This window comes from Serinus canaria, chromosome 2 (genome assembly GCF_022539315.1).
Source record: "Serinus canaria isolate serCan28SL12 chromosome 2, serCan2020, whole genome shotgun sequence".
In the NCBI taxonomy this organism is placed as follows: domain Eukaryota; kingdom Metazoa; phylum Chordata; class Aves; order Passeriformes; family Fringillidae; genus Serinus; species Serinus canaria.
In genome coordinates this window covers 81,026,891-81,040,453 of record NC_066315.1, presented here as the reverse complement: position 1 = coordinate 81,040,453, position 13,563 = coordinate 81,026,891, and the positions used below count along the sequence as shown (strand labels likewise).

General features: G+C 35.5%; 1 protein-coding gene across 3 annotated transcripts in view; it reads left to right on the top strand.

The window, feature by feature from the left end:
* MTRR (5-methyltetrahydrofolate-homocysteine methyltransferase reductase) overlaps positions 1-13,273 on the top strand; it is a 28,530-nt gene extending 15,257 nt beyond the window's left edge. For all 3 annotated transcript variants that reach the window (XM_050971552.1, XM_018907181.3, XM_050971551.1), the window contains exons 6-15: positions 419-541; positions 2,178-2,331; positions 3,108-3,196; positions 4,865-5,045; positions 6,382-6,424; positions 6,848-7,034; positions 9,327-9,445; positions 10,939-11,031; positions 11,119-11,298; positions 12,259-13,273. In XM_050971552.1, the coding sequence (XP_050827509.1) occupies positions 419-541; positions 2,178-2,331; positions 3,108-3,196; positions 4,865-5,045; positions 6,382-6,424; positions 6,848-7,034; positions 9,327-9,445; positions 10,939-11,031; positions 11,119-11,298; positions 12,259-12,403 (1,314 nt within the window). In that variant the 3' untranslated portion in view covers positions 12,404-13,273. The remainder of the gene's footprint in view (positions 1-418; positions 542-2,177; positions 2,332-3,107; positions 3,197-4,864; positions 5,046-6,381; positions 6,425-6,847; positions 7,035-9,326; positions 9,446-10,938; positions 11,032-11,118; positions 11,299-12,258) is intronic.
* Positions 13,274-13,563: the final 290 nt, after the last annotated feature.

Sequence of the window (13,563 nt, the reverse complement as noted above, 5' to 3'; positions counted from 1 at the left end):
GATGTAACTTCTGTTCTTACTTCTTATGTCCGTTCTGTACACCTAATAATCCTTTAATTAGGCAGGAGTTTTCTGGAGTTTAACATAAATGCCATTCTCTAATTGGCTATTTTCAAGGTAGTTCTTGAAAAATGAAACAGCTTGCTGCATTTGATAATAATGTAGGCCCATTAGACTGTTCAAGCCTACTGACTTTTTGTAATTGAATATATGCCAGTTATTGCTTAGATGTGTTTTTTTATAAAGAGCAAAACACTACATGTGTAGAGAAGATTCATGTTTTTCCTTATTGTTTTGAGTTGTTTTCTAACATTTTTTCAAAAACAACCTGTACCAACACCAATTCCTGTATGTCAGAGTAAGATGTCATAAAGCTGATTTGCATTTTTAGTGTAAGTTTTTGTGTCATCTTTTTCAGAATCTGCATCTGTCTTCACTTGTCTCAGAGGGAAGAACCTTTGAAGTGCCAGTTACAAGAGCAGTTCAGCTCACTAGGGAAGATGCAATAAAGACTGCATTGCTCTTAGAGCTTGATATTGCAGTAAGTTGGTGATGGCTTTTTCTTTAGTGGGTTAAAATAAAGGGTGAAAAACATGTGTGTTATGTATAACAAATGAGGGGGAAAAATACTTATTTGATTGTTCAAAAAGAAAAAAATAATTCTCTATTCAATAGGATGTTAGTTTATGCTGATCCATTTTGTAAATGTAAAGGTTAATTTATTTGCTGAAAAATGGGACTCCATGGAAGTCAAAACAGGAACAAAGTGTCAAGTTAACTACTTTGTTGTTCCATGGATACTATATTGAGTTAAATACCTTTATGAAGGGAATTTGCAGTGGAAAAAGGCAGTCAGGGAATATTGCAAATGAGTAATCTTTCAGTTTATAAGTATACAACTTGAAGAATATTCAGAAACTGTATAGAAAATTGTGACTGTTTATTATGGTGGGTAATCTACACAAGTAGTAATTTCACTAATAGTATCAAGCAATAGGAATTGTTAGCTCTTGAGCACTGTTTCTGCCTTTGACATTCATTTGCTGTGCCTTGTTAACATGCTACTCAAACTGTCAACCTTGGTTACCCTCAGTTAAAAAACTGGTTTAGTTTATTCAGAGAAGATCAGACTTTGTATACTGAAGATGAAAGGCCGGCAGAGAGTGCTCAATATTACTTTATGAGAAATCTTGAAAAGGAAAGGATGCTGCTTTTGAGTGGTTTCCCAAATTGATAGAATATTACTTTTGGGATATTGTGATTTTTGGCAGCACCTTTTGTTGGACTCTCTTAGCCTAATCTGTCTCAATGTACATGAGATATCTTTAAATCTCAGTTATAAATAGAATGTGTTAAGTTTCAAGCAACTGTTTCTTTGAGAGACATGTTTTTTTGCATGTATTTGTATGTTTATATGCATTCTGTCATCAGCCCCCACTGAAAAGATAAGCATTTTCCTACCTTTTTCACCTAACATTCTTGCTAGTCTGTGTATGCAGGTCACTCACCTGATGCATAAGGGAAACATAATGATGCAGGTATAATTCTGCATGTTCCTTTAACAGGCAGAAGCTTGAGTTGCACACCACAGTTTCAGCAGTTGCACACAAGAATCTCAGGCAGCTAAGCAGAATCTAGACCTTAAGATTTGAATTTTCACTGTGCTTTTGTCTGGTTATTTTTCTTCTTTTCCTCCAGAAAATTAAAGGAATTCTGGTAATTTCTGTCGCAATTCATCAAATAGTTTATCCAGCAAATTTTCTTTTCATGATGATGTGTGTCTATAGAAAGTTGCATTTATTATGAGGACTTCATTTCTTTGCTCTTCTAAAACTAGAAAATGTAGAACATCAGTAATTAATGATCTGGGCTGATTATATAACACAACCTCTTAATACGTATTTATTTTCTTTCTGTTTGGGCTGCTCAGCAGTTCTCATTAAAGAGTGTCCAAATATTTAAACCAGATAAGGAAAGACTTTTTCTAATTAGTAAGATTAGGCCTGAAAAGAAAACATGACTACTTCATTTCTGATGTGCTCAAAACAGGAAAGTGTTAGTACAGAGTAAAAATATTCGACTTAATGGGAGCAGAATAATGGAAAGATTGTTGTCAGGAATGGGAATGCCTTGGTTTGTAGTAAGATTTAATAGAAATGTTTCATGTTTTAAAACAGGATACAGCTTTTGACTACCAGCCTGGAGATGCCTTCTGTGTAATATGTCCCAACAATGTCAGTGAAGTGGAAAAGCTTCTTCACATTTTGGGACTTTCTGAAAAAGGAGACGACTTTGTTTGTGTAAAAGTTAAGCAGGGCACTAAAAAGAAAGGTATGGTGTGACGCACTGGTCATGGAACAGCACTCCTTTCTGTGTTGGTAGGAGTTGATGTGCATACTTTTGAATATTTTTTTTTCTTTAGCATGGGAACACAGCTGTCTTAATGGAGGCATGTTGGAACTCACAGTGATGTGTTAAAAAAGAGGATGCATAAGAATGCTGCTGCTGGTTTTATTGTAGATGAGCTCTTGACTGGGAACTGCAGCCTGGCATTGGCATCCATCCATCTCATTCTTACTCTGTGCTCCTTCATGTTTGTGGAGATAAGGCTTTAATCACATAACCTTACAATCCCTCACTTGAAAGTAAAATCTCCTTGCACAACACTGCATGTCAATCTGTTTTACATCCTAAGAGGCCTGCACTCCTCAAGGACAAGCCTTAGTGCTGTTGCAAGGTGCCTTTCAATGGACTTGTAGGTCTATGGACGTGTTCTGCTGAGTCTTATGTGTCATACTTCAGAAGGAGGGGCTTCAGGTTCTCAGCATGCCTGTGTACTGCCGGCTGGACCTGCCTGAATTACTCCTTTCTTGTATTGCAGTCGGGGTCTTAATGGTGCTGCTGAGTTGTGCCTTTATTTCCACAGGGTGATGTAGGGCTCTTTGTTGTTCTGGTTTATAGGTAAACCAGTTTTCACCATTAGAGTCCCTTCACCTTTGAGGGCTGCCCAAGTTGTCCATTAAGTATGAGATGTGTGATGCCACTTCTGTATATTAATAGATGCACATTTTACTTTGTTTTTATGTTTTGTTCTCCCACTGAACTAGGAGCAGTTCGTCCACAACACATCCCTGAAAGAAGCACTCTCAAATTCATTCTAACCTGGTGTCTGGAAATAAGAGCAATTCCTAAAAAGGTGTTTATGTGTTTTTTCTTCTAAAGAGAAATCTGTTATTCTATGCTATCTGGTCTCTTACAGATCTGTCCTTGCTTTGTGTGTAGTTATGGTATCTCTTGGTGAATAAGGATTGTCAGTTTGTATGCTACTGTTTTTACTTTACTTTAAGAAAAGTCACTTCTCGTAGTCTATCTTGCAGGTATTCCTGTTCTGCAGAATCTTGATTCATGACTAGTCTGGAAGAAAGCAGAAAAGTATTAGATGACTTTGTGCCAGATAACTGGGAAGGCTGACTGAACCTAGCCCCATAGTCATTTTAAAGTAAACAGTCTTTTTAATCAGAGGGAGCCACATCTGTCAAGTTCTGTTGCTAAAATACACATGTTGCTGTATGCAAATATACCACAGTGTCCTTTACAATAGCTCAGTTAGTCAGAGCATGGTGCTAGTAACCCTGTGTGGGCCATTCACTTAAGAGCTGGATCTGATGATCCTTGTGGGCCCCTTCCAACTCACTGTGAAATTTTAAAGCTCTTCTTTAACATTTCAGTAATTCAAAGGAAGATTTTTCTTTTTTAGTATTTGTTCTCACAACCTGTATATATTATTTTCCTTTCATTTTGTGCATGTAAAAAAAAATCAAAGCTTCTAACTGAAAATGCATCTGTATTTCTGGTATTGTCAAAACATATTTTAAAGATAACTTTATTTGAAAGATGAGGCTAAACGATTGTGTGGTCAGGTCTCTGAGGGAAATCAGTTTTTGGGAGGACCTTTTTACTCAATTTAATGGATTTTGCAGCAGAAGAGGATATTACTGTTGTTCCAACCTTTTCAAAACTGCATTTAATATTTTTGAAAATTTGTCTCAGCAATAAGAGTAGGCAGAGAGTACTGGCTGGGGAATATCATTGAATCCAGTTTTTATAACCTTTCTGCTGTATTAAGTCTTCAGCTTAAAATGTACTTTATGTGACTCCATACTCAAAACTGTTGTCTGGAAGCTCTATGGTTGAGCACACATTATTTTCCAAGTATTCCTTTGTGTAGAAGTGTCATCTGATTGCATTTGGTGGTTTCTATCGCTTTTCTTTTATGCACTGTATCTATTTCCATCTTTCTTTTTTGAAAAAAAACCTGGTAACTACTTACATCTGATCTTCACTTTATCTTACAATGCTCAATTTAATTTTCCTTTAAGAAAAGTTTACACTATCAGTGTGTAGGCATAAAGCATAGAATAAAACACCACAACAACATTAACATGACTCATTTAATACCATACTTTATTTATAGTCATATCTCTTCTAACATTTTTGTTACTCATTTCCTGGCTTCTGTACCCTAGCAAATGGTGTTTTGTCTTGAATTGGGTTATGGAGCTACCTAACTAAAGTGTGAATAGGGGCAATAAGAACACCTTTCAAAAATCTGGAATTGTGGGGGGAAATGGCTTGTGCCTGTTTTTTTGTCTCTTCCTCGCCCAGGCTAAGTAGGATTTTCTGATGTGCCAACTTGTTGCAGACATTAGAAGAGCAATCAAAACAAACAAAAAAAAAAAACATAAAGTGTATTATCCATTTACTTAATTCGTGTCCCCAGGCACCCAAGTTTTTCCCAGTTTTGTGATCATTTTCCCAAATGGACAAGTTTTTTACCCTTCACTCTTTCCTTTCTTCCCTACAGGCATTTTTGCGAGCTCTTGTAGAGTGTACCAGTGATGCGAGAGAAAAACGGAGGCTTCAGGAGCTTTGCAGCAGACAAGGAGCCTCTGATTATACTCACTTTATTAGAGATTCTAATGTTTGCCTCCTGGATTTACTTCATGCTTTTCCAAGCTGCAAGCCTTCACTTAGCCTGTTAATTGGTAAAAGACTGATTTAGATTTAATTAGATTTGGTTTCTGAAAATGTGTCAGGCTAAATGTTCAATTTTCCAAGAAAGGGGAGTAACAGTTCGGTTAAATGCTTTAGGAATATAGTTTCTATAGTGATCAAGCTGAAATTCTTGTTGGGGAAAAAAAGCTCTGTTCTACAGTTCACAGAACTTGGGCTTTCTTTCTGCAAACATTTAGGTTCATACCAATGCTTTGACTCTGCATCACTCCTGTACATAAAAAGTAAGCATAAGGTGCTTGCTGGATTGGGGTCTTTATGAATCAGTTCATCAATTGCTTACAATTAAAAAAGACATATTTTTGCAACTCCTAATTTCTCTGCCTACATTTTCTTTTCTTGCACTTCTATCTGTTAAAACAGAATATCTGTAATTTATGCTATGTCTAACACACTCACAGGATTCCTGATATGAAATACTGAAAGGATGGGACTGCAACTGTAACCATGTCAAATATATATGAAATTGCTGGCAGTTATTTTTCACATTAAAATCCAGAGTTTCTTAATATGTTTCATAATATGAGTCAAAGAAATTGCTTTCTGTGTTCTTGCAGTCATTTTGTCCACGTTTACCCAAAATATCTGAAAGGGTTTAGTTTCTTGTTTAAGTAATTTCACTGCTCTACCTTTTCTTAACTCCACCTAGCAACTATCTTATGTAGAGCACCTTTAAAATATGTCAGGATGTGCATTTACTGACAAAAAGAGTAGTTCTGCTTATGTGCACACATAAATAGATGTAAATGTGTGTGTGATATATATATATATATAGGGGCTTGCTTGTTCAAAAAATGCCCTGTGAGCTCCTGTGTCTTGTTTTTTCAGCTGAGATTCAAAACTTGGCACAAGTAATCAGTGGTTTGAAACTGAGCTGGCACATCTGCTTCTAGGACATTGTATATAGGAAACATTCAATAAAGTAATCTCTGTTGTGAATTTTTTTGAGCTCATAGAGAAAAGGTGGGGAAGATTAAATTTCAAGCTTCACCTCACTTAAGGTGAAGCAACTAGCAGCATTTCTGTACACCTTACAGTCACTTTTGTTTGACCAAGAACCTCATAAATTAAGTGTTATGGTCTCATTGTATAGGATCTCTAATTGGTGTTCCACCAAGTCCAAAACCCATTCAAAATAGAGTTCAGGTCTTAATTGCTTGTTTCTGAATCACAAACACTAAATGTTACTAGAATAAAATTACAATTAAATTAAAATACCTTGTAATCTGTTGTAGTGTAAACACTCATTATACGATATTTTCATTGGGGTGAATCAAATAAGTGATACTTTTTTTTTCTGTTCTTCAGAACATCTTCCTAAATTACAAGCCAGATCCTATTCTGTCTCAAGGTAATGAAATATTAAAATTTTATCTTCTTGGTATGGGGTTTTTCTCAAATATGTTTGTGTATGTTAGAATCTGAGGAAGAAGGAGAGGAGTGAAGGAGAAAACATAGTCGTGACCCTATTGGAAAAAGCATTGACTATTTCAAAGAACATTGTTTTGAGTGTGTGGCAAGACTTTGGTAAAGCTCTCAAGAACAAGCTCACACACAGGTAAATCTGGTAGGAATTCAGATTCCCTTCTCTAGACACTGGCCTTTGAGTCCAGCCTTAAAACAGTTTCCAACTAAATATAAATATTATGCAGTTAGCTGAACATTGAGAATCTTGATTCAATTGAAATAGTTTGTGCTGCAAAGGGACCTGCTGCAAGATTTTACAGCTATCTCTCAGGTTTTAGGTTGGTTTTTAATATTTTTGTCTTTGCAGTTCAAACTTATATCAGCCAGGAAGGCTGTGCTTTGTATTTAATGTTGTGGAGTTCCCTGCCAGTCCCTCTAGACCAGTCTCACGGAAAGGAGTATGCACAGGGTGGCTTGCTGAGTTAGTTGCACCTCTACTGCACACCAGTAAAAACTCTCAGGGTACAAAAGGAGAAAGCTTTTCAACTGAAAAGGTATGAATATTAGCTCTAAAGTCATTAACTGTTAAATCTGTGCATGTCTTAAACAACTGCAGGTTTCTTTGTTCACTGCTGTGATGTAGTGCATGTGGTTTGGCAGCATATACCTTAATTTTGCAGTTCTATCCTACTTCTGTATAATGTGTCCAGAACTTGATTCCTAAACACTAAAGTTAAATTTTTCATATCTATGCAAACCTAAATTGTGAAATTTTCCATTGCTGAAAGGCCAGAGTTGTTTTCCCCCACTCTGTAGCTCTAAGTGTATCATGAAAGATGTTTTCATGGACTAAACTACCACTGTGTAATTAAATGGTTGTGGCTGTTTGCATCTCAAGAGTGAGGCACGTGGTCATTTCCAGTGGCAGGTAATAGGGGAGAAACTGTAAAACTCGCATTTCAGCTCTTCCAGAGTTTGCAAAGGCCTAGTTATTCAATATGATGGAGGGGACAGTCCTCTGTTTTTTTCTGACATGTATCAGTGATTGTTTGGCACAGTTGATATTACTAGGTGAAGGTACTTTTTCCCTCCCCCCCCATTTCATTTTGTGGCAGAGATTCTGTGTAATTAATGGATCTCAAAGTCATTAGGTCTAAGCTAACTATTAAAAAACAGGAATTCTACTATATAATTTATATGTGTGATATACATATTTTTTCTCTAAAGGAACTACTGGCAGCCTAATCTATATTTGATTATGAAAAATGGAAACAAGAATAGAATTTGGTTGAAAGAAACTGTGCCAATAATTCAAGGTGTCAGTCAGACAAAACGGGGAAAAACACCATACAAGTTATCTTCATTTTTTTAAAACTAATGCAAAGATTAATGTGTACATCATATATCTTATTCCAGTGTTCACGTCTGCTCTATTTAAAATATAATTAATTTGAAATTAATTAAGGATCAAACAAGAAAAAGAGGTGGCTAAAAAGAAAAAAAAATACTATTGCAAAATGAGTCTGAATAAAGTTTAGAAACTATTTTGTCTACTGCACAAGCTAGAATTCAGCATAGATAAATGGGCAGCAATGCACATAGATTGCAGAAGTATATGGGATAACCACACAAAACAGATGAGTGTGATCTTATGCAAAAAATATATTAGATTAATTGAATACACTTTACAGTATAAATGTGTTTACCATTTGCAGTCTGTTTTGAAAGAATGACCAATTTGGAATCATTAATAGGGTAAATATCCTCCTAACTCAAGTGTGGTATGAAGTGTGTGTATATATATATATATATATATATATATATATATATAAAGTATCATTCCCCACCAGCAAGAATTATTCAATTTTTTTATTATCATGAAACTAGGAAAATAATGCTCTTTAGCATTGTTATATCTGTAGTGAATTAAGCTATAAAAAAATTATCAGTGCTAAACCTTTCAGATTTACACAGCAAAGTTTAAATAACTTGGTCTAGTGTCCTTCTCCTTCGTTAAACTTGAACGTAAATTGAAATCCTTTCATAGTTAATGTGCAAAACAAATTAGATATTTGCTTATAACTTTAATGTAGGAAGCTCTGCTGTGGCTGCTCCTGAATCTTGAATAATCTTTCAGAATTAAAAGTAGTCATCTCTTGTTTTCTAAAGATTTTGTTGACCGTGTCTCAGAGGATAGGTGTGGAGCTCATGTGAAAATATGACTTCCTTTCTGACACAGATATGAAAATTAGAATTACTGTTTATCACTGGGATTATAGGAAACATTTTCCAAGATCTTAGACCTGTTATGTGCCTCCCCTCACCCATATGCACTTTTGGAAATCATGTCAAACTTTTATGAAAATTAAGAAAGCGGACTCTTTACCAGTAGGCTTCAATTCACTATAAACAAATCCTGACCTCCCACAAAATGAAAAAAGGTTGAGTTGCCTTTGTTAGCAATAAACTAGCTTTATTTCCCTTTGAATGCCAACAGCAAACTTTCTGTGCATTCTGTAACAGTATTCCCCGAATCTGTGGTGCAGTTTTCATATTCAGCAACTCATGTCTGTGTAGTTTATCCCAGTTTTCCTCCAGGTGGATTAATAGGTTTGTAAATATGGTGTGGTTTTGTTGTTTTTTGGTTTTTTTTTTTCCTCCGGAGACTTCTCTGAGATTTTATTCTAAATGTCTGTGTGGCATTAAAGATGAACTCTGAAGCTCAGGATTTGGAAGGGTGTGTGGGTACATATGCTGTGTAAATATCCTGAAGGTTCTAAAAATGTCATGGTGTTTTTACTACTTAAGAATACCCTTCAATTATATTTTACCTGATTTTATTTTAGGTCTCTATTTTTCCTCGTCCAAACAATGCTTTCCACTTACCTGCAGACCCATCTGTGCCATTCATTATGGTTGGTCCAGGAACAGGAATTGCACCATTTATTGGTTTCCTACAACATAGGTATGTACCAAGTTGTTATCTGGAGAGCAGCCTTTTTATGCTGAGGAGAAATACAGCCTGAGGGGTTTGGGTAAAAATGCACTTAATTTTTTTCCCTTTTTGTAATGGTGATATGCTGATTATAAGCAGTCTTAATAATTTTAAACAAGCATTTTTCATGTATTTATTTGTTTTTCAAAGTAGTAAAACTTACATTTTCATCTGACTGTATTTACTATTCATAATAGATATGTGAGAAGTTGGGTGAATTGCAGAAATAGTAATAAGTAATTAAATCCTTTATCTGTTTGTGTTGCTGGTGGAAGGCCTGTAAGAGTATGATAGTTTTTTAATAACGTGTTGATTTGCTTAAGTTTGTTATTTAATCCACTTCCTTGAGAAATGGGATCTGTATTAAGAGGCATGGTGAATGTCAAGTTTTCTCCCATATTCTCTTGTTTCTGTGTGGTTTACATTTTGGTGTTTTAAGATAAGGAGCTTGGCACCAGAACCTTCTACTCGGCAGTAGTCCTGGTGTTTGGGAGTTTGTGTGCGAGGGAAGGTGGATCTCCTTATTTTCCCTCTCCAGCTACAGCAATGTAATTTTGCAAGGCAAAGAGATGTTTGTTCAGAAAGTGACAGCATGTCACCAAGAATATGTAAAACCTTAATCATGCTGAGGAAAAGAAGAACAGGAAGAGTGAAGTATTTGGGTGGGAATGCTTCTAAGTTTTAAAGGTAACCAGCACATATTCCAGTTTGACTCATTAGTTCCAGCAAGGTAATGGAGTTTCTTAGATCCTATAGCAATTTTCAAAACATTTCATTTGAGAGAAAAGTGAAATTTTGACATGGTGTTTCTAACTCCATGCTTTGCTTTAGCCAAATCATTGTGTACTCCTTAAGTTTGATTCTCAAATATACCTTTACCTCTCAAAAGTACTTTCATTTTATTTTAAAGTACAAATGAAATATCTCTCTCTTGGTGTAACTAGAAAATGGCAGCTGAAACTCCTTTAAAATACTACTTCCAGCATTATTTCAGGAAAATGAAATAATTTTTTTGATTATGTGGTAGTTAATAAATTATTATTCATATTATCTAGCAGGTATCTACAGCTAAATGGAAAGCTTTCTAAAACTGCTAAAACTGAGTTTTCCCAGGTGGTTTTACATAGCTTCCAATGAAGGATAAAAGGTAGTAATTACCTTATTCAGCAGTCAGGGTTATTTTTATTGGTATTATGTTATATATATGGATGTGTCAGTCTTGACTATTCCAATATGAAACTGTGGCAAAAAAAAAAAAAAAATTTGAAGTTGATTGATCTTAGCTGGTCTGAAAGTGAGTAGTCAAGAAAAGCAAATGAGGGTTTGACTTTGATTTACCTAAATCATTTTACGTTTCTGCCAATCCAGAGGTATTTTAAAATATTACTCTAAATGAAAATTAGGTTATATATGTTTCAGATTCTGCACTTGATAAAAAAGGATTGGAATTTTTTTCTCTTTAGGCAAAAGCTCAGAGAAGAGCACACAGACTGGGAATTTGGAGAAACATGGCTGTTTTTTGGTTGCCGGCATCAGGATCGAGACTATTTGTTCAAGCAAGTCCACTATTTAACATCCATTTTGTATTCATGAGGGAATGCTCATCTCTGAGCCATTGCTAACAGGTTTTTATTACCTTCCAGAGATGAGCTCCAATGTTTTCTTAAAAATGGAACCTTAACTCATCTTAAGGTTTGTTTCTCAAGAGACTCTTCAACTGCAGAAGTGGCCCCACCTAAATATGTGCAAGATGTCCTTAGGCTTTGTGCTAAGGAAGTTGCCAGAGTCCTGCTGAAGGAGAGAGGTTACTTCTATGTATGTGGGTGAGTAGAGTGGAAATGGACTGTTCAGAAAGAGAGCAGCAGATGTTTGAGGCTTTGGAAAGACTTAGAGCTGTCTGAAAGAAAGGACAGTATGACGCTGAAAGAGCCTTCCTGGAGAGCTAGACTGTCATCCCCGTGTCCACTGTTTTCCAGTATAATTTTGAAATACAGCTTGTAACCACACCGTTCCACTGATTGTTTTAGTCTCCTATTATTTATTTTCCTTTTTTTGTTCAGTAGTCAATTAAATTATAGAGATTTCAAGCCAATTGATTTCTCTTTAGAAAATGATATGTGTGAATAGATGTGATGAGAAACTGCTCATCTGTGAGACAATAGCAGCCTTCTATGTTCCAGGGTTAGGTGCTCCAGAATGCTAAAGCTCTGTCATAGTAATAAATTTTACAGTGGGAGGTTTTATTTGTGGATGCTAACTTACCTGGAGGTTCAAGATTTTTAGAAAGTTTCTTGATAAATGGACAAACTGTTTGAATATAGGGCCCAATGTTAATGTGTTCTCCTGCAGGTATAAATGTCAGCTGTTTGTATTGAAAATAGCATTATTAATAAGTGAGGGGTTTGGTACCAATTGTTTGGATTTTTTTTTTTTTTTTAATACTGGAACCATGTAGTGATATAGGAATCAAAACTCATTCAGCAGGTCCAGTTCTTCCTTAAAGAAACCAATTTATTCTCTGCCAGCTCAACTAGGTTGCTAGGTTTTTTACTTACAAAGTACAGCATGCTGAAAACTATGTGGTGTTTGATTGAGAGAAACCCTAGTTAATGTCAATGCTCAGCTCCAGGGAAACTCTGAGAATCATGCTGTTCAATATAAAAGCTCTATTTTTGTTTGAGAGTTTTTAAATTATTCTTTCTTCTTTTGTCCTGCCTCTGAAGCTATGGATAAATGGAAAAATACACAATCATGCTTTTCCTCCTCTATTTTTTATTTTTCAGAGATAAGAAGCACATGGCTGATGATGTAAGTGATGCTGTAGTAGACATTTTAAGCATGGAAATGGAAGCTGACAAATTGGAAGCAATGAAGAGCCTGGCCATGCTTCGAGAAGCAAAACGATATTTGCAGGATGTTTGGAGCTAAATGTTGAGCTTTTCCTATATCTTTGTAATACAAAATACTTCCTTTTACACATATGTTTTTGACTAAAAGTTACTGCCAAAAGTTCTGTCAGTAGTCGCACAAAGGTTAACTTTCTCTATTGACCTTTCCAACAGGAACATGAAACCTTTTAAAGGATAACAAACCAGGCTGGCCTTTGAAGTGTATGGTTTTTTAGAGATGTTTCTTAATGGACTGTCTTAGTGCCTTGATTTTTCATCTTAAGATGGGGTTCCTGTATAAACTAAAAACTTTTGCACTTGTACAAGCATAATTGTATGTTCACATTACATCATGTAGCTTTTCCTGTAATATATACATAAAGAAGTTACAGAATAAATATGTTACACAATGATCTGTGAATCATGAAATTCGTTACTGACTTGCCAAGATTTACTTGAACACTTCCTAAATACTTCCTGAGACTGCTTGTATTTTTTCTTCTTGCACAATGACAATGACAGCAAAAGGAATGCATGTCCAGGATGTTCCACAGAAAGGTTACTGAAAAATTTCAACTCCAAAGTTCTTTGAATAATTAGCTTTTCCATCACATCATTACATCATGTCTCAAAATTTGCAACACGCCAATTTAATGCTTATTAGATCTTCCTGCATAATTCTTTTGAAATTGTTTTCATTCCTGTCTCTGAAATGTTTGTGGTTTAATTTATGAGCAAACTCACCAGTTGTATTCAGTTTGGTTGATGGAAAAATATTGCTCGGTAAATACTTTCTCAGATTACTAAATTAATCTTCTGAAGTTGAAGACACAGAAAATACGGTGTTTTGAAAGTAGTTGCCCTTATGTACAGCCACCCACTGCAAAATAAAGCAGCTGAAAGCAAATTACTGAAGTGTGTGGTTGTCTTTCTAACAAGGGACATTTGGAGTACAAATAGGTGGAAAAGTAAAAGTAAGTAATTTAGGCTTCTCTTCAGAGCCTTTCTCTCCTCCCTCTTTTTTTTCTGACTTCTAAACATCCATGTTGTCTCCTCGATTCCAAGTCATGCTTAGACCTTTAAAGATAAATACACAAATGTGAGTGAATGTTTTAGACAAATCATTAGTTATTTCCTGGGGGGAACTGTTGTTTGGTTTTGATTTACACATAATCAGAATCACACCACTTGCTACAACTT